This window comes from Rhinopithecus bieti, unplaced genomic scaffold (genome assembly GCF_001698545.2).
Source record: "Rhinopithecus bieti isolate Rb0 unplaced genomic scaffold, ASM169854v2 scaffold_27781, whole genome shotgun sequence".
NCBI lineage: Eukaryota > Metazoa > Chordata > Mammalia > Primates > Cercopithecidae > Rhinopithecus > Rhinopithecus bieti.
In genome coordinates, this window is record NW_016812388.1 from 1,334,173 (window position 1) to 1,355,463 (window position 21,291).

Here is a 21,291-nt window from a genome sequence, read left to right on the forward strand (position 1 = left end):
TCCTTTGAATAGATCTGTATTTCCATCTGGTATCATTTTGCCTTCTGATTGAGAAACTTTCTTTATATTCCTTTGATATTTCTTATAGTGCAGATTTGCTGGTGATGAATTATTTTACCCTTTTCGTGTCTTTATATAAACTTCATTTTTGAAAGGTATTTTCACTGGGCAAAGAATTCTAGATTGACGGCTTTTTTGCTTCCAGTACTTTAAAGATGTTGCTCCACTCTTCTGGTTTGCATTGTTCCTGAAATAAATCTGTTGTCATCCTTATCTTTGTTCTTGTGTATGCAATATGTCTATATTCTCTTTGTGATCCTAACATTTTTCTCTTATTACTGATTTTAAGCAGTTTGATTGTGATGAGTATTGCTATATTTTCCTTGTTTCCTGTGCTTGAGTTTCATTAAACCTCTTGGATCTGTGGTTGAATCAAAACTGGAAAATATTTGGCCATTATTTTATTTTTTTCTTTACCTTCCTCCCTCAGGGACTCCAATTACACATACATTAGGATGCTCAAAGTTGTCCCAGAGCTCACTGGTGTTACTTGGTTCCAATGTTTTTTAAAAGTGTTTCCTTTTGGATAGTTTCTATTGTGCCTTCATATTCACTAATTTTTCTCTCTGCAATGTCTAATCTGCTGTGAATCCGGTGTATTTTTTTATCTCAAACATTATAGTTTTATTTCTGTAAGTTTGATTTGAATCTGTGTGTCTTCCATGTCTCTTCTTAACATTGAATTGTTTCTCTAGCTTCTTGGACATATGAAATAGTTATAATGCTATTAATTTTATCATGTGTTATTTCTAGATCTGTTTTGATGTATGTTTTCCCTCTCATTATGGTTTGTATTTACCTACTTTGCATGCATTTTTTTTTAATGTCAAATATTGTGAATTTTGCCTTGTTGAGTGTTGGATATTTCTGTATTCCTACAAATATTCTGGAGCTATGTTCTCAGATAAAATTTAGCTATTTGGGAAACAATTTGGTCATTTCCTTTTTAGCTTTTTTAGGCAGGACCATGATAGTGTTTATCCTAGGACTAATTTTGTCTTGCTACTGCAGCAAAATCCTTGAGAGTACTACCTAATGCCCCATGAATTATGAGGTTTTCCAGCTGGTTGGTGAGAATATGAATTACAGTAGTCCCCCCACCTTATCTACAAGGGAGATGTTCCAAGACTCCAGTGGATGGATGCTTAAAACTGCAGATGGTACCGAACCCTATATATGTGTTTTCCTTTCTATATATACGTATGATACAGTTTAGGACAGGCATGGTGGCTCACACCTGTAATCCCAGCACTTTGAGAGGCTGAAGGAGGCATATTACTTGAGGTCAGAAGTTCAAGACCAGCCTGGCCAACATGGTGAAACCCCATCTCTTCTAAAAATACAAAAATTAGCCGGGCATGGTGGCACATGCCTGTGCTTCCAGCTACTTGGGAGGCGGAGGCATGAGAATTGTCTGAACCTGGGAGGCAGAGGTTGCAGTGAGCTGAGATCACACCACTGCACTCCAGCCTGGGTGACTAAGTGACTCTGTCTCAAAAAGTGTAATTTATGAATCAGGCACAGGAAAAGATCAACAATAATACAACAATTAATATACAGTAATAAAAGCTATGTGAATATGGTCTCTCCCTCTCTCAATTTCTTATTGTACTGTACTCACCTATTTTCAGGCCATGGCTAACCACAGGTAACTGAAACCACGGAAAGCAAAGCCACAGATTAGGGGGGCCTGCTGAATTCCTAGCTTTGTGTGATTAGATTGGTACCTCTAATCCCTTTCAATGGCTATTGTCCTGGGTGCCAGTAGTTTGCTCATACACATACACTGATCCCCTTTTCAGCCAAATATTGAGGAGGATCTTGATGTGGTTTGACTGTGTCCGCACCCAATTTCATCTTGAATTGTAGCTCCCATAATCCCCAAGTGTTGTGTGAGGGACTCAGTGGGAGGTAACTGAATCATGAGGGCAGATTTTTCCCATGCTGTTCTCGTGATAGTCTCACGAGATCTGATGATTTTTATAAAGGGCAGTTTCCCTGATGCTTTCTTGCCTGCCGCCATGTAAGATGTGCCTTTGGTCCTCCTTTTCCTTCTGCCATGATTGTGAGGTCTCCCCAACCATGAGGAACTATGAGTCCATTAAATCTCTTTCCTTTATAAATTACCTAGTCTCAGGTATGTCCTTATAGCAGTGTGAGAACGGACTAACACAGACCTTCTGTGCACCTCTCCCTGTGCAGCTCTGTTGCCTTTGGCCTGCAAACTCTAGCCACATTCTATTCCCCAGACTTGCAGTTCTATCTTGGCAACTTGGAGAGACCATTAAGCTCTGCCTGGGTTCTCTTCCTGCCTGTGGCCTAGAAACTTTCTCAAGGTGGTAAGTTGGGACGATTAAAATGCTCACCTCTCAGGGATCAGTCACTCCCTACCTGATGCTTAATGCCTTGAGAATCATTGTTTATATATTTTGTGTTCTTTTTTTCTTTTAGTTGTTTCAAGCTAGAAGGTGAATCTGGAGTCTCTTACTGCTTTTATCTGACAGAGAAAGTTCTCTTCCCTTTTTTCTGAAAGCTCCTTTGAGCCAGTTTTCCTTTAGGCATTGAGATGTCTCTCACAAGCTCATTTTCCTGGCTGTTCTTGTCAATGAGCATATTCTGACCTCCCTTACTTAGGAGCAAGCAAAGAGCCAAGACTCAGATTTGAGTTTTGGATATAAGGTTAGTACTTCATTCAATAAACTTCAAATCTGTCTGGAGAAGGTATAGTGAGGTTAGCTCTTGCCCAGCTAAATCTCAACATTGTGTGCTTTCTCTGGCTGGCTCTCCACTGTATCCCATTTCCTAGAATGGCTTTGGTATACAAGGTATTCAGTAAATACTTACGAATGAATAAACTGCCTAATGGCTTGCAAAATCTCTAACAGTTAAAACATTTTATCCAATTAAAAATCTCAACTGTCAAAAACAGTATCAAAGAATGCCAGAGCAGTCTATTTAAACAAATCAAACTAAAATAAAACTCTAACAAATAACATTTATTTTTCTTTTACATACATATTTCACAGCCTGAACATCACATCATCTTCAGAGAAAGTTACTTTTATGCCATTGTATTTACTATTTACCACACAGGCATTAAACATTCTCATTAACATAAGACAATTTGCTGGTAAACATTTAAACACACAGACATTAGTTTCAGTATATCAACATATTTTTGGTCATAACCAAGGAAATACATCAAAGTAATGACAACATTGGCTAATATTTTACAAGCAAATATTTAACTCTGCATAGTTTATACAATAGGCTGTGGCAATAAATAATATCACCAATCTCATCAACTATTAACTGGCCACAAGAAGCCTAACATTCATTTTAATTATGATATGAAATGCTCTATTGGTGTAGTTTCAACATATCCTTAAATGTTGTGGGTGTTTAACTTTGAATACACGAAAAGAAAACGTACTAAACTGGACTAAGAAGGTGTGTTTGGTTAACTACAAATATGTCATGTTCACATAGTACATTCCTAACATGAAGGCAAATATTTAAATAGAAAAAACTAGCAGTCCAAAAAATGTAAATGTGCAAATTGTGAGGAAAACATTGCATTTAAATTTGCACTCATTTGCAAGTTACAGTACTAGCTCAGTATAAACACTAACAGGAAAAATATTCAGCAGGAAAGAATGGAAATAACCTCTCCCAGCAGAGAACTGGTCACTGCGCACTGCTCCACAGCTAAGTAAGTTTTCCTGGTGGTCTAGCGCTCCTAACACCTTATGATTATCCTTCATTCAACAGAGGAGACTGCAGGCATGCTTCGGTCAGTGGTAAGAACAGGAAGAAAAACCCGAATCAGCAACATTTTCTTCCTTAATTTGGTATAAACGTCCTTTTCATTATTTCAAGTTACTAATTTGCTAATCTCAAATGTTTTCTGAATCAGGTTTGCTAAATGCTGTAAAGAATAGCTATCCTTCATACAATACTAGGTTTTATTTTTTTTAGTATGTCAGCATAATAAGGTACATGCACATTCATTCCACCAACCTGTATAGATAATACTCAGCTTGGGTCATATTCGAATTCTACACAGAGATTCTCTGTTTTCAATATGTTAACTGCTTAGAAAGCAGAATTGCCTAGTGATTACTGTACTGTGCCTTTTAATTGAAATGGATATAAAAATAAAATCCCAATCTTTAAATCTATAGAATGTCAAGAATTCTGTTAGGGATGTTAAAAGCATTGGGCAAAACCCTGGTTTTCAGCGTGCCATCTGCACCACAGGAGAAGATCCGATTGCCCTGGATGATGTCAATCTGCATGACTCCGGCCCCAATGTTTCGAAATATGGACTGCTTAGCATGTTCACTTTTAAATGAATGAATTAGGCCATGGCCTGTTAATCTCCAAACCTGGTGCAAAACAAAGAGTTTAAAACACATTACGAAAAGACCAAAAGCAAAAACATGGCCCTTCTGCTCCCCTGGTCCAAGTGATCTCACTAAAGCCCAACCTTCCCACCCACTGCCTCTTTCCTAAGAGCTTATCTAAGTGGGAAATAATAACATCACTCCCACGATTCATTTACTGTCCTCCTTTCACATTTTTCTTCACATCCTCTCATAGTTTCATATTAACCATATGAAGCCCATCTCTAATTCAATTAACTATTTGAGTTAATTCGGTTAAATGTGTTCCTCATGCTGAGCTAGGCCCTAAGACTATGTAAAAAGTAGTGTGGTACAGACAGTCCTCTACTTACAATGGTGTGACCTAAGACTTTTTGACTTTATGACAGTGTGAAAGCAATACGCATTCAGTATGCTCCTTGGCTTATCCTGAGGTTAGTCTCAATAAACTCACAGTAAGTTGAAAATATTAAGTTGAAAGTATGTTTTTCAACTTAACAATATTTTTAACTTATAATGGGTTTGTCGGGACGTACTCCCACTATAAGTCAAGGAGCATCTGTGCTAGCTCACTTAATGGAAACGCCACCTCCACCACACACACGAGGAGGGAGAGGGGAGAGGCTTCTAAGAAGCCAAACTAATGTCATCAAAAATTTTCATGTATTAAACTCATACACTTTACTCAAAATAGAATGCTTTAAAGCTTTCTAATGACCTAAGTCCAAAGAGTTTGATAATCTCATTGACCAAAACAGTTTAGAAAGAACCATACAGAAGCATAGGGATGCGGTAGAGTGTTGAGACATCTGATATCTCCACGAAGCTTTATTTCAAAGAATGTGGAGTTTTTGTTTTTTCTCTTTCCAATCAGTCTTTAGCACATTCCAACCTCTTATGCTGACTCACCTTTATGTTACCTTCTGCTGAACCTGTGGTAAAATATTCCTCATAGGGATCCAGGGCCAGAGCCTTAATAGCTGAGTCATGGGCCTGGAATGTGTGAATGAGCTGCCTTTGCCTGATGTCAAAAATGCAGACATGTCCTTTCCTACCCCCCGAGATTAGGAGTTGCTGTTTGGGTGCATACTGAAGTACTGTGGCACCATGATCATGGCATGTGAAACCTGAAGAAGAAAAACATCAGAGACTTTCTCAAAACAATTTCTTACCTTGGTAACTATGATGTCTAAATCCACATTTAAATACAGAAATTACTGATGCATTTTTCATTCTAAGGAACAATTGTTTTGTAAGTCATTGAATTTCTGTAATCATATGATTAAAGAAAAATGTTAAGCAATATCAGAACAAATCTTTTATCCATAATCTCAATATGAAATGAACACAGAGAGAAAAAGTTTAAACCTTAAGTCCTAAGTGATACTGCCTCATAAAAAGTATACAGAGCAGCAGAGACCAAGCTTCTCAGAGTTGGTGAGTATTGACCCAACCAAGTGCTGTACCGTACATGTTCTCTCATCACAACAACACGGTGAGAAAATGTGTGAATGTTTTCAGTTACAAGTTAAGAAATTCATTATCCTTCCCAGGAGTATTTGCATTTCAATATGATTAAGGATTCAAATTAACATGTAGAAAATCTGTAAGCAATGTTAACCACTGTTCACAGAATTCTGCAATAAAATTGAGAAGTAACCACATCTTTCAAAATGCATATCAGTGTATTAAAAGACTGAGAATCTTTCTGTAAAACTACTTCATTTAACCAAACTTACTTGAGCATGGAGCACTTTTTGGGTGGTACTATGTGGAAGACAGAGTTAGGACACTAATTTGGCAAGTACTGTCTTAAAGGAATATTTAAATGGCACTGTTTACATTTCTAGTCATTATCATAAGGTTAACCTTTGTTTTATTTTATGGTTAGGGCCAGGTGTGATGGCTCATGCCCCTAATCCCAGTACTTAGGGAGGCAGAGGTGGGAGGATAGCTTGAGCCTAAGGAGCTTGAGACCTGTCTGAGCAATACAGTGAGACCTTGCTCTCCACAAAAAGGAAAAAAAAAGACAAAATGTATTTTATGATTAGGTTAAATTCTTTAAAATATGCTCTTTTCTATTAAGCTCAATGAATACTTTGCAACTAATCTCTTAAATAGCCTTGTTAGTAGTACCACTATCCATACCATATTTTCTGAATAGAATACAATATAAAGACTATTTTGGATTTCTGAGACCATATATATTTAACTCAGCAAGAAAGCTAGATATGCTAATTAACTTTCCAAATTTTTAGTCATTCATTTTAAATATTTCTCCATTTTCAACCTGACAATAAACACTCACTGGATTCACTAATTAAAACCAAGAAAGCATTCCTTCATGGTATATTTTTAAAAATCATAGACCTTAACTCACCATGAATGAGGCTGTTTCCGGGTGATATTAATGTGTCCCAGAGGCAAACATTTCTTTTAAAGAAACACAATAACAAAAATATATCATAAACAATTGTTCTAAGTCATCACCAGGGACAACCTGTCTTTCAAATATTTTGCTTATTCATTCTTATTTTTTTAGTTCACTCACACCTATAGAGAGTAGTGATTCCCAACTAGGATGTGGGTAGGGACAAACTCCACAGTTCCATCTTACATGGTCCTGCCCGTCTCTGCATCCTCTACCCCAACTCCTTTCCATTACCACTCCAGGAGACTGATATGACTTCCTGAGTATAAGGAATGCTTTTACATCCCCAGGTGGTAGCCACTGCAGGGAAACGAGATGCTTTTCCTGGCCACGTGTTGCTAATGAAAACCATGTGAGGTCAAAATAAATGTTGAGAATGATGGGGACAGTGACAAATGCCTGTTAGTCCCTGAATCCTCATCTCTCACCTTATACAAAAATCAACTCAAGATGGATCAAACTTAAATCTAACACCTGAAACCATAAAAATTCTAGAAGATAACATCGAAAAAACTGCTCTAGACATTGACTTAAGACAAAGAATTCATGACCAAGAACCCAAAGGCAAATGCAACAAAAATAAATAGGACCTGATTAAAATAAAAAGCTTCTGCACAGCAACAGTAAACAGGCAACCCGCAGAGTGGGAGAAAATACAATGCATATATCTGACAAGGGACTAATATCTAGAGTCTACAAGGAACTTAACAAAAAAATCCCATCAAAAGTGAGCAAAGGACAAGAATAGACAATTCTCAAAATACAAATGGGCAACAAACATGAAAAAATGCTCAAAACCACTAATTACCAGGAAAATGCAAATTAAAACTCCAATACGATACCACCTTATTCCTGCAAGAATGGCCATAATAAAAAACCAAAAAAATCATAGATGTTGGCATGGAGGTGGTGAAAAGGGGACACTTCACTGCTGTGGGAATGTAAACTAGTAAAACCACTATGAAAAACAGTATATGGAGATTCCTTAAAGAATTATAAGTGGAACTACCATTCAATCCAGCAGTCCCACTACTGGGTACCTACCCAGAAGAAAAGAAGTCATTATATGAAAAAGACACTTGCACACTCCTGTTTATAGCAGCACAATTCACAACTGCAAAACTACGGAACCAACCTAAATGTCCATCAGCCAACAGTGGAAAAAGAAAATATGGAATACTTCATAAAAAGGAATGAAATAATCATATATGCAGCAACCTGGATGGAGTTAGAGACCATTATTCTAAGTGAAGTAACTCAGGAATGGAAAATCATGTGTCATATGTTCTCACTTATAAGTGGGAGATAAGCTACGAAGATGCAAAGGATCAGAATGATATATACTGGACTCTGGGGACTTGGGAGGGGTGAGAGGAGGGTGAGGGATAAAAGACTACACATTGTGTACAGTGTACACTGCTCAGGTGATGGGTGCACCAAAATCTCAGCAATTGCCACTGAAGAACTTATCCATGTAGCCAAACACCACCTATTCCCCCAAACCTCCTACAATAAAATAAAAATGTTGAAAATGATAGTGACAGTATCAGATGCTTGTTAGTCCTGACAGTATCAGATGCTTGTTAGTCCTGGAGAAACTAACAGTGTTAACAGTAGTGGTTTTAAAAAGACTGAATAGCTTTAAAATAAAAATTACACATATTAGGAATAATTTTCATTTTGCTTTTCTCCTTTTGGTAAGAAAAAACACTCTGAAATAAGAATTATGTAACAAAGTTTTTTTTTTTTTAATGCCTAGAGTGGAAAACCCTACCAATAGAAATCCATACTTTTAGCAAGAATACTTTTCTAACATTTTTATATTTCTTGCTTTGCTTTTCTGTCAACCTACCTATTGTCATTGGAGTGTCCAGATGTGGCAACTAGACTTGAAGAGGTAATAAATGCAAAGTCACTTGTGGCTTTACTGTGGCACTGCCAACTCTACGAAAAACAAAGTGCAACTGATGTTATTTTACCATCAGATAAAATTTGATACAGTACTAACATAGTCTGCTAATAACATACTATATGCATGAGCTAAGAACAGTTTTTAAAAACTCAGTCTAGAATAAAAGAATAAGGGATAATACGAGGGTTAACTATGTGTATATTTGGCTACTGTCCAATAATTTTTAATAACTGGAGTTGGTAAAAACAGAATTAAAGGTCATGTTTTTTAGATTATGTAAGAATAGGACATCAAAGTACATGAACCTACCTAAGCCCTGTCAATTTTAGTGCTAATGATCTCAAATACACGTAATAAGCTTTAATAATAAGCCACAAAGGAAATGCTTACAGACCCAACTAGTCTTACGATGTCAAGGTATGTTAAAATATATAATGCATGCTTTTCTGTCTGGAATTAGAGTGGTGCAGATCTGACTGAAGATGAAAGTATAAATTCAAGATTACTTCCATTTCTGCATAGACAAGGTACAGTCTATAGTGTACTAATTTAAGAGAAATATCTTATACACATAATTAAGAACATATCTATAGTTTAGAAAACTTTTTTAAAGTATTTGGGTAATCTATCTGGTCCCAGGAGGTTCAAGGCTTCCTGAACCTCCCTCCATATATGTGAAGCCTGAAATTTCATACAAGACTGTCACCTTCCACCCTCTCCCGTGTTCCCTTCCCCCACCATATCTCCATCAGGTAAAGATCTACTTGTCTTCATCACCAAGTATTTTGTAGTCCAATTTGGATTAATAAAGTGGCTCACTGGGATTGGCTATTTTATAATCTGGTAAGCACAGTTCTGGAACAAATTGGAATAGATGTTTGGAACCTGATTCTTTTTTTGAGACGAAGTCTCACTCTGTTGCCCAAGCTGGAGTGCAGTGGCACAATCTCGGCTCACTGCAACCTCCGCCTCCTGGATTCAAGCAATTCTCCTGCCTCAACCTCCCAAGGCGCTGGGAATACAGGCATGAGCCACTGCACCCGGCAGAACCTGATTCTTAATGATAGAATTTTATGGTGTGTATATTAAGAAGATAGAGTTTTCAAAATGGATAAAAGTATAATAAAAAACCCCAAGGTGTACCATATACAGGGAAAGCCCCCAAAATTTTAAAAATATAATGATTGCCCTTCAAGGTGAAAAGCAAGGGTTTTTGTTTTTCAGGTCATTTCAGTCTAAAACTAGGGTAAGGATGGGTGCTGCTGTTAGGCTGGGATTGCTGAACAAGATCATCCTTTTCCCAGTAGGACCACCAATGAGATTCACTGTCTGAAACAGACTTCATGAACAAAGTGTTGTCTATATGTGCCCTGGAAACATTAGTGATACTTACCATATAAGGTTTAGGATTTGATGCAGTTTGGTTAACTTGCCAGATACTCAGAAAACCCTCTCCATCCGCAACACCACACTGTAAGAACAGTATAACTACTAAACACATGTTCTTAGCATCCACAGCAAAGGTAAAAACATGGAAAGATGATTCACTAAGGCCCTACTAAACAAATATACTGCCCCTAACTATGTTTCTGTTGTTGTCATTCCCAAAAAGTCCAAGTGCTAAAAAATTCCTTGTCACTTTTTTTTTTCTTTGAGATAGGGTTTTACTCTGTTACCCAGGCTGGAGTGCAATAGTGCAATTATAGCTTACTATAACCTCAAACTCCTGGGTTCAAGGGATCCTCCAGGCTCAGCCTTCTGAGTAGCTAGGACTAGGCACATGCCTGGGCTAATTTTTAAAAATGTTGTAGGGATGCGGCCTCCCTTTGTTGTTCAAGTTGTCTCAAATGCTAGAGTTCAAGCAATCCTCCTGCCTTGGCCTCCTAAAGTGTTGTAATTACAGGTGTGAAAAACTGTGTCTGGCCCTTCCATCACTTCTTAACTGCTTACCTGTTTCACTGTTTTCCTCTAACCTCTTACTGATGAAATTTAGTAAGAAACTAGATTTCTCTCAAGAACTTGCCTGTGCTTATAGGAATCACCAACACACTCGAGAGGCAGTTTTTTTTACTCTCACAGTATATTTAGTATCTTTAAATAGACGATCAATCCATACTAAATTTTGTAGATTTTTGCTTCTATTGGAAGAAAAGAGTATATGAATAGACACCAAAAAACTGCCTGCTCAGTTTAAATCCAGGGTCAATGAATTCATTTTTCGATGCACTTTTATCACTCCTAAATATCCACAATTATTTTCAGATGAATTTAGCAGAAGCCCCCAGGAACTAACCTTGTTGCCTTGTGAATTAAAATATAATCTAGTAACTCTTGCATTGCCAGCTTGACGAAAGCAGACAAGTTGCTGAGGCCGCGTCCATTCAAACATCCGTACACTGCCGTCCTGAGCACCTGTAAGATCTGAAACACAAGAGAAAAAGCAGGAAATAGGAAATTAAAGAGTTCCAATATTCTCTATTCTATAAATCAACCTCCAAATGAGGACAGTTACAATTATTAGGTCATAAATACTTACAGTATTGATGGACTGGGTGTGAAGTCATTCTCTTAACATTATGTAGATTCCTTTTCATAAGCTTTAAAAGAAAATTTTAAAATTTTTATTTTGTGTATTCAGAAGAGATGAGCAAGGATATGCTTCAGGATAAATTCTGACATTTATTCTCTTACACCCTGCTTATTTCTGAGAGAAAGCCTGTTATGGATGTTCCGAACCACTACACAGAACAACTGTCTGAAGAGGCTGAGGAAGCAGTTACTTGCTGGTACAGCCCTGGCCTGTGAGGTTACCAAGGAGCTTCATCTCATAATAAAGGAACTCTTCTTCAAGTGCTCCTCCCTGAGGACATTCAGGAGCACCTCCAGATGGTTCAGAGCAGAACAGAAGAATGGGACCCCTCCAGCTACAGTGACAAGAACGTTACTGACATGCTTTCAAACACTTAGAAGTAGACATGAATTCCCCTTTAACTTTGCTTTACCATTTTGTATCTGTTTATTCATCTATAAAATGATAATGGAGCATCATAATAGCACCTACCACCTAGGATTGTTGTGAGAAAAAGCATGCATCTAACACTAAGAAAGTCATATGAGGCCAGTGTGCTGGCTCATGCCTGTAATCCTAGCACCTTGGGAGGCTGAAGCGGGTAGATCAGTTAAGCCCAGGAGTTCGAGACCAGCCTGGGCAACATGGTGAAATGCCAAATACAAAAATTAGCCAGGCGTGCTGGCATGCACCTGTAGTCCCAGCTACTTGGGAGGTTGAGACGGAAGGATCAATTGAGCCCAGGAGGTCAAGGCTGCAGTGAGCTGAGATTGCACCACTGCACTGCAGCCTGGGCAACAGAGCTAGAACCTGTCTCCAAATAAAAAAGCCACAATAAATGTCAGCTGTCATTACCATGGCCTATCTACTGGTATTTGTCCCTGAACTTTAGGATCATTCCTATGTCAAAGTGATTCCAACTGATTTTTCAGAGAGTCCAAATCCAGAAATGATACCTATAAGTAAATAACATACCACACTAGCTCCAGTGCTAGTCTGTCCACTGCCCAGCCATGGCAGAGATGAAGGTGGATGCACCTGACTTGCTGAATAGGATGTTGCACTGGGCTGATAAAGAGTTGTAGTGGAACCACGATAATCAACATCATCTGAACTGTGAAAAACATTTATGTGTTACTTTGAAAGTTCCCTTTTAACACAAATTCCAACTAAAAGCTTTTATGTACCCGTAGGACAATCTTTATTTTAAAAACTAATTAAGTGGCCATGAGAAAAACTTAGGTACAAGTCCTAATCACCAATTTTAATACTGGTTAACTTTTTTCCCTTTTGGCAAAATATAAATTTAGTCTAATGTTGTTTGGGGACAACTTTATTGCTGCACAAGTTGAAACAAATGTTTGTTGTAAAGTATTTAATATAGATTTATCTATGGAAAAAATGTATGTTCTCTTCAAGTACAGATATCTCAGTATCAAATTAACACCTTTAAAGAAATTTGAGTTTAAAGATTTCCTGGAGTAAGATATATAAAACGTGAAAGTAATTTTTGTGATGGATTGTATCATAGTACATGGTTATATCTACTTTGAAATGTGATATTAAATCCTACTTATATCACATACAAAAAAATTCAACAAAACAAGGAGAGAAACTATCATGGCACCATCCTCAAGCACATACAATTTCTAAGAGTCTGGAGAAAAGCAAGAGGGAGGGCAAACCATGAAGGAGAAACCTCAAAATAGGTAAGAATGGCAAAACACTCGTGGTGCCGTGTCCAAAGCTTTAATGAAAAGTGAAGCCGTCTACATTTTTATATGTTTAAAAAAGAGTATGCTTATTAGGTGGTAAGAAACTCTGCAAAATTACTCAGTAAATGTGACTCAGTGTACTTAACATACTTGTGTATACTGTTTTAATTATCCAGGTCAGATTAATTTACTGAATATCATGAAGCCAAGTGTCAGGGATTATCCTGATTGAAATACTATCAAAAAAAGAAATACTATCAATAGCGTAGGGTTTAATGGAAGAAGTATAATTTACTCAGTTAATGTAGGCAAAGACTTTCATTGGCAGCTAAACCAATTATATTTGTCACCTACTCAAATGAAGAAAGAGATACATGTATACCTTTTGAAATAATTCAAATCATGTGCATAACCATTTAGTGAGTACTTCTTACAGAAAACTATATGTAAAAGTGACTATGAGACACCTTTTGGATTCTCTGTCATATTCTTCTCCGATCCATATATATGACTGACAGGCCAGTAGAGAAGTAACATCAAGTTCTTGAACATCATGTGTTGAAGCCAAAACAATTTCATTACAATTTGCCTATAAAGCAAAGGCAGAGTCAATGATTTAAGCAATTTCACTGAAGAGAAATACATTGTTTATAATGATGATAGCTTTTACCTTATTAACAGAAAATGCCATGATCATATCAGATTCCTTATGAATGACTTTCGCTTTTCCACCTGGATAGCCCAGATCAGCTTCAACCTAGAAAACATTCATCAGCAGTTTTAGTTGTGGCAGCACAGCTCTATTTAGAGTTATGCACATCCCATAAGATTTGAAAGCAGGATAAGAAGAAAATGTAGCAGCAGCAGCGATAAAAAAGGGTAAGAGTAACTGTAACGTGTTGAAAACTAGCTTTGGAAAATTCGCTTAAATTCTCTGATGTCCTGTAATCACCCCAATTTCCATTGTGATGGTAAGATACTGATTAATTATAAAAGATGGCTAATATATTTTTATTAGTAATTTATACAGTAATATGTCTCTCTTAGCTCTTCCAAAAGTGCATATTCTGCAATAAGAATGTGCATACATTAAGAGGCACAGAGTGAGGTAAAAAGCCATAGAAAAACCACAAAGAAACCACCCTTTGAAGTAAGGGTGATGAGACAGAAAAGGAAAAGAGGGATAGTTCGAAAGGGATAAAAGAGACTGACGAGAGGAAGGTGCAATGGCTTAGGGTTTGTGATGGCAAGGAAAGAAAAGGCAGAATCGAGAAGGAAAGATGAAACAGCCATGCTTAAAACAGAAAAAGTGACAGAAGTGAAGATGGAATAGGGAGCAAGAAAGACAAGAACCAAGGGCAAGACAGAGCAAGCCAGATACAGTGAAGCATCTCCTCCCCTGTAACACTGAAGTGGTATGGGAGCACTACGAGTTCTCTGAGTAGTTAGCCATTTGGGCAGGTCATGGTTAGTATCAGAGATGAGACGTTAGCTCCTTGAACTTTAAAGAATGAGCTAAATACAAGATCTTGGAATACTACCTTGATGTGGCAATCTTCTGCTACGCAGTTTTGGTTGACCTGCTCCACATGTTCTTCTATAGACTAAATACCACCACACCGTCACAAACACAAAACACATGCATGGAATGAAATTATAAAGACAGTGAAATATTTCAAGCTGAAATGGCCACTCCACCACTGAAAGATGATGAAAATGAATTTGCAAAATCAAGAAATTAAACTGAATAAAACAGTCATCAAATAAACAACACAAAGCCAAAAGAGCAAAATTAATGTGACTATTACATATACACAAGAACATAAAAGCTATTTTAAAATCAAAATTAGTTATCTGTATACAGTTATAAGAAATTTAAGTTACATAACTGGTAATCTATAAAATTAAAGCTCACTTATATAAGCAGATGCACAAGATGCTACATAAATTCCTGCCCTATAGGGGTGGATTTCAAATATAAATTATTTATTTCTAAACATAGATTCAAAATACTGATAATTATTTCACTCATAAGGAATATGACTAATCACATGATTTTTCTCTAAGTAAATAAATGTTTAATAAAATCAGGCATGGAAAAGAAATCACTCAGTGATTTGCTCCCAGGTTGATGCAGGGTCCTAAGGATGACTGTAATCGCCAGTCATACTTCTGCTCTGCTGTGGAAACTCTGAAGATTTGATCAGAGAAACAAACTCTTCCTCATACCTTTTCAGGTGACTGCCTCCCTTTCATCATGAAGGGCCATTCAAAATTTCTGACCATGCCTCCAGGGACTCCCCTATGGCTGCTGTGGCTGATAAAGATGTATCCAAGAAAACTTCCAAGGAATGGTCAATGTGTGGCACAGCTAACTCAGTGAAGGCCAAATTGCTGAAGAATCTATTTGTCTTAACTAGCCGAATTCACCAATCTGTTTCCCAAAACCTTGTTTTGTGAAATATTTTTCTTTAATATCTTCAGTGAGTAAAAGATCTTATTCTTATACATATATCTATAACTTCATTTATCAGGGATTTTTTTTTAAATGCATCCAGCATTTTAGGATTAACCTGCCAATTTTATTGGTCACTTTTCTGAATTTGCCAAATTTAGTGATTACCAAAATTCTATTTGACAATTTTAAAGATTTAAGCACTCTTACTGGATTGGGTAGAGTTTTAATAAGTTTTGCATATTTCTGAAGCTAGCGACGAGTTTTTGTCCAGCAGCGTTAACATTTTATTCGTAATTTTTTTCTTAATGAAAACACCTTTTTTTCAGATCTGTGCTATTCAAAACAGCAATCACTAACCATACATAACTATTTAGATTAATTGTAACTATTTAGATTAAAATTTAAAATTGTTTCTCAATCATGCTAGCCACACTTCAAGTACTCAGTAACCACATGTGGCTGGTGACTACTACATTGGACTATGCAGATACAGATTTCCATCATCACAGGAAGTTCTATGGGACAGTACCAGACAAGACAGTAATTCCATTGTTTTAAAATTAAAAGGGTACATGATAAAAATTCTTCCATCCTAACTCCCAGTTGCTTATATAGCACTTTAAGAAACATTCCATTTATCTCTGTCCTACTTCCCTGTTTGTGGGACCACTGCTGGAAGAAAAATAGAAGAGAACACACAGAGACTAAGGGGCATAATGGAAGGGAGACTGAGGGACAGAGAGGGGGAGAATTAGTTAAGGAAGAAGCAAACTAGTGGGGAAGGGCAAGACGAGAATGGGAGGGTCCAAGAAACCCAGACACCTGGCTTCCCACAGCACTCTACACTCTGATAAGTCAACCAATCAAGCTGCTATCAACTTTACCAATATTTAAAACATACTTGTGATCAATCTTTAATTTTAATAATTTGAAGAACAAAACACTCAGAAAATTGATCACTCAATGAACTGGTTTTCTGTGAATAACAGAGCCCCTAATTGACCAGAAATCTTATTAAGACAGGGTCTCACTTTGTTACCCAGGCTGGAGTGCAGTGGTGGTTGATCTCAGCTCACTACAACCTCCTAGGCTCAAGCAATCCTCCTGCCTCAGCCCTGCAAGTAGCTAAGATTACAAGCGTACACCATCACACCTGGATAATTGTTTTGTATTTTTTGTAGACACGGGGTTTCACCATGTTGCCCAGGCTAGTCTCAAACTCCTGAACTCAGGAGATCCCACGCCTAGTGCTAGGATTACAGGTGTGAGCCACTGTGCCTGGCTAAAATCTTTTATTTCAAATCACTATCTTAGATTCTTATATCTTAGTTTATGGAATTTGGACTCAGGATCACTATAGGAAATGCTATACATAGTGGTTTAAATGAAAGAGGCAAATAATTTGCCTCTGATTTCCCTAACAAAGCTCACATCAATAATTTCAATGCCATAAGGGTCTTTTGTTATGAAAAAGCTTATAACTAGGACTCAGAAGGTCTCTACACTTCATTCTTCTACTTCCTCATTTAAGTACATAATTTTTTAATCCACAGAGAAAACAAATGACTGTTCATAAGGGTTGACCACAATTACCATTCAGGTAAGTGGGTAAGTGGGAAAAAGAACAAGTATGGTAGGTTCCACTGCCCTAGGCATGAGGAAAAACTGAAAAGCAGTTTTATATTTTTAATCTTGGGAAACTGAGCCATATGGACTCTCTCTGTTTTCACTTTTCTAAGTAAAATATAATTCATTTCTTCTCTTCTCATTGATTGATTTGCCAAATCTTTTTTTTTTTTTTTTTTTGAGACGGAGTTTGGCTCTTGTTGCCCAGGCTGGAGTGCAATGGCACGATCTTGGCTCACCGCAACCTTTGCCTCCCGGGTTCAAGCAATTCTCTTACCTCAGCCTCCCAAGTAGCTGGGATTACAGACATGCGCCACCACGCCCAGCTAATCTTTTGTATTTTCAGTAGAGATGGGGTTTCTCCATGTTGGTCAGGCTGGTCATGAACTCCTGACTTCAGGTGATCTGCCTGCCTCAGCCTCCCGAAGTGCTGGGATTACAGACATGAGCCACCGTGCCTGGCCATGTTTGCCAAATTTTTAATTGCATCAGACACTCAACTCTGAACACTCTTCAAACTGCTCATTACCTCACTAAATAGCCAAACAGACTGAAATGCTCATATAAAAGGTCCTACTTTTATAAGGAAGAGGTCATCTGCCAATCTCCCAAACTGCTGGTTCTTCTTGAACCATGTCTGCTATTACATTTGTATTAACTTAAAAATAACCATGCAATGCAGAACCTCTGCCTTGCTTTGTAAGAGCAATCTTCCTTCATCTTGTATTTGCTATTTCTGTAGTTTATTTTCTCATAAAAGTATCCTGAATTTGTTGCTTCAAATCTTCATTCTGTTCATTTCTAAGTGCTAAATAAAATGCCTTTAAAGGGCTATTTTATGTTTTAAACACATATTTGGAGAATATTATAGAGTAAGTTTATATATTAAATTCCTCAAACCATCCATCACAATGTTTATTACATGTAAAAACCTAATGACAAATACTATAAAGTACCAACTTTCACTTGAATATATGTAATTTATCAAAGCACCTATGTTGCTTCATTGCTATGAAATGAAAATTATAAGGTTTTATCTTAAAACTAGTTCACGGTAGTTTAGTGAACTTTGACTATTACCCAACCAGAAAGAAAATTTCAGAATAAATTGAGCACTGATTTCCTTAGAAACGTTAAAGAAAAATTATAATAGAAAATATTTTTCTCAAAATACCTCACTCTGCTTTCTTTTCTTAGTGAAAATATATCTAATAAATGTCTCTTGAAGGACTTCTTGTTTAACAAGGAAATGCCAAAGTCGTTTGACTGGAAATGCAGAAGAATCCCGGGACCTATTAAAAAAAATTAATATATCACACTATTTTAGTCTATAGAAAATATGTTTATATTTGTAGATATTTATTTTTAAAACCTTCACAATCTATTGCAAAGAAGACACAACATTAAACTCAACAAAACTGTACAGTTTACTTTTAATTTTAGTTCTACTAAAATCATTTCATCTAGCAACTAATTCTCTAATCACACTGAATGAACCAGTTAAGCTGACAAATTATTATTCTCTTTTTAAAGTATACTTTATGTTGGTTCTCTTGGTTAAAGCATATCGGCAATGACTATAAGTCATAGATGTCAATTCTAACAGCCTAACAAGCTAAAAAGCTTTGTTCTTTTAACCTTATTTTAATAGTAAATACTATTAATCAGGGTCCACTATCTCAAAAAAAAAAAAAAAGCATGCTGCTTATCAAAAGGGATCTAGATGGGCGGGCAGGCAGAAGATAAAACGTCAGTTAAAACCTGTGATGTGTTTACTGTTAAATTACTGACAAAAGCCAGAAGCACCTTATTTGCATATATAGATTGTTAGAAAAAAAATTCTGTAAGAGTTCTGACAATAAGAACATAAATATGCCGTGTGCAGTGGCGCATGCCTGTAATCCCAGCACTTTGGGAAGCCAAGCTGGGGGACTGCTTGAGCCCAGGAGTTTGAGACCAGCGTGGGCAACGTGGTGAAACCCCATCTCTACACAAAATACAAAAAAATTAGCCGGGTGCAATGGTACTCGCCACTAGTTCCAGCTACTCGGGAGGCAGAGGTGAAAGGATGGGTTGAGCCCAGGAGGTTGAGGCTGCAGTGAGCTGAGATTGCACCACTGCACTCCATCCTAGGAGACAGAATAAGACCCTGTCTCAAAAAAACAAACAAAAAACACCACACCAGAAATTAATACAATAAAGAATTTTTCCTTTATGTAAATGGAATGTCTATGAATTATAGATAATACAGGGAAAAAAATTCTATTCAAATTTCTGATATTTTTCTTAGGGTATTCTGCTAAAAATAGGACTGCAGGTTCAAAATTATGAATGTTTTAAAGTATATTGGCATATTTAGCCAAACTGTCTTCCAGAAAAGTTAAGCTATACTCTATCAGCATTATAAGAGCTTTCTTACTTGAACGGGGTATTTTCAGGTTCTAGCATTGCTTTATTTCGAAGAATAGCTGGTCCAGCTCCCACTGAAAGGTCAGTTGGATATGTGTTGATATAGTTAGCGGGTGGACCTTCAAACTGATCCATTTTCTCTTGCAAGATCTGTTCCCAGTTCTCCAAGTTTTTAATCACAGCAATACCTAATGGTGATGTTACAGGCAGCTCTACAAGGTGACAGAACATGTTATTTAATAAAAAATATGGATCATCATCCAAATGTTTATAGAATCTGAATTCTGAGACAAAACCTCTGAAAATACAAATAAATCTGGAAATGTTAATGTAATACAGTTTAGATTCTTAATGCTCTCAACAAAACAGAAGTGGGTTTCTGCTCTTTCTCCATCTTCTGTGTAGAGAGTGATTCCTGATATAAACTAAAGTATTAGACTAAAGCCAGGTGTGGTGGCTCACACCTGTAATCTCACCACTTTCAGAGGCCAAGGCAGGTGGATCATTTGAGCCCAGGAGTTCAAGACTAGCCTGGGTAACGTGGTGAAACCTTTTCTCTACAAAAAATACAAAAATTAGCCCAGCATGGTGGCAAATCTATAGTCCCAGCTACTCAGGAGACTGAGGTGGGAGGATGGCTTGAGCCTAAGAGGCAGAGTTTGCAGGGAGCTGTGATCACACCACTGCACTACAGCCTGGGCAAAAGAGCAAGACTCTATCTAAAAAACTAAAAATAAAGTCACAGATTGGAGCCTAAAATAAACAAGACTTTATAAAATATCTAATGCACTGTTTTTAAGTGCCAAAGGACCTTTTATATAGATTCTGTAAAGAGAAACTTGACGGCAATTTATTATATTTAATAACATTAATTTTTAAATTCCAAACTCACCAGAGAATTCCAGTCCAGCAATAGGAAAGAAATTCTTGACATTGTGAAGTGCTAGCTTAACCATTGTCAAATGTAGAAGAGCCCAGCTGTTCAAGAAGGAGCAAAAAAGTCTTTAAGTGAAAAATAAAATCATGGGAGACAACAGAGTAGTGTTCCCTGCCTACTGTTTAGCCCACTCTCCAACCCAGAAAAAAAGCTGTCATTGAAATTTACTATGCAAAAATGACAGCTTTGTGGTCACTGAATATAAAAAACTTGCAATACTATATTACACATGCTGAAAATTACCTCATGGAAAAAGATTTACCACATAGTCACATGGAACCTAATAGTATACCAATAAATTATATATTAAATTCTAATAGTATAACATGAGTTACATATTTTTTCCTCACTAAAAATGCTTGTGTTTGCATTCTCCATGAAAGCTAGTCTTTGGAGGTGGAGAAAATATTATGGAGAAATTGACCTCAAAGGTGCAGAATTTGTTACCTGGAAACATAAGTCATTTCTTATATAAATTCAGGATAATAATGTTATTTAAAATTAATAACATTGGGATTTTCTACAAAAAGAAAAGCCAAAAAAAAAAAAAGAGAGAAAGAAAAGAAAAGTCTTATTTACCTATAGGAATTTGGATCTTGGTGCTCCTGTATTTGTGTATCTGAAAAAAAGGCATCATCTTCTTCATCACTATGAATGCTTTCATCAGAATCATATATAACACCACTATCAGACAAAGGAAGAAATGGCTGCAATAAAAGATAAAGTTATTTTTTAAAGATTATGATTTTATAAACATATAAAATATATTTTAACTATATAATTTATGTA

The 21,291-nt window shown here is 36.8% G+C and overlaps 1 protein-coding gene across 1 annotated transcript in view; it reads right to left on the minus strand.

The window, feature by feature from the left end:
• Positions 1 to 3,041: 3,041 nt before the first annotated feature.
• DMXL2 (Dmx like 2) overlaps positions 3,042 to 21,291 on the minus strand; it is a gene marked incomplete at its 5' end in the record, with an annotated part of 66,610 nt that continues 48,360 nt past the window's right edge. Inside the window, 14 exon segments of the mRNA XM_017896174.1 lie at positions 3,042 to 4,448; positions 5,355 to 5,572; positions 6,826 to 6,878; positions 8,729 to 8,820; positions 10,182 to 10,259; positions 11,082 to 11,209; positions 11,325 to 11,385; positions 12,333 to 12,471; positions 13,540 to 13,661; positions 13,743 to 13,829; positions 18,331 to 18,448; positions 19,576 to 19,777; positions 20,458 to 20,543; positions 21,082 to 21,209. Of these exon segments, the coding sequence (XP_017751663.1) occupies positions 4,239 to 4,448; positions 5,355 to 5,572; positions 6,826 to 6,878; positions 8,729 to 8,820; positions 10,182 to 10,259; positions 11,082 to 11,209; positions 11,325 to 11,385; positions 12,333 to 12,471; positions 13,540 to 13,661; positions 13,743 to 13,829; positions 18,331 to 18,448; positions 19,576 to 19,777; positions 20,458 to 20,543; positions 21,082 to 21,209 (1,722 nt within the window).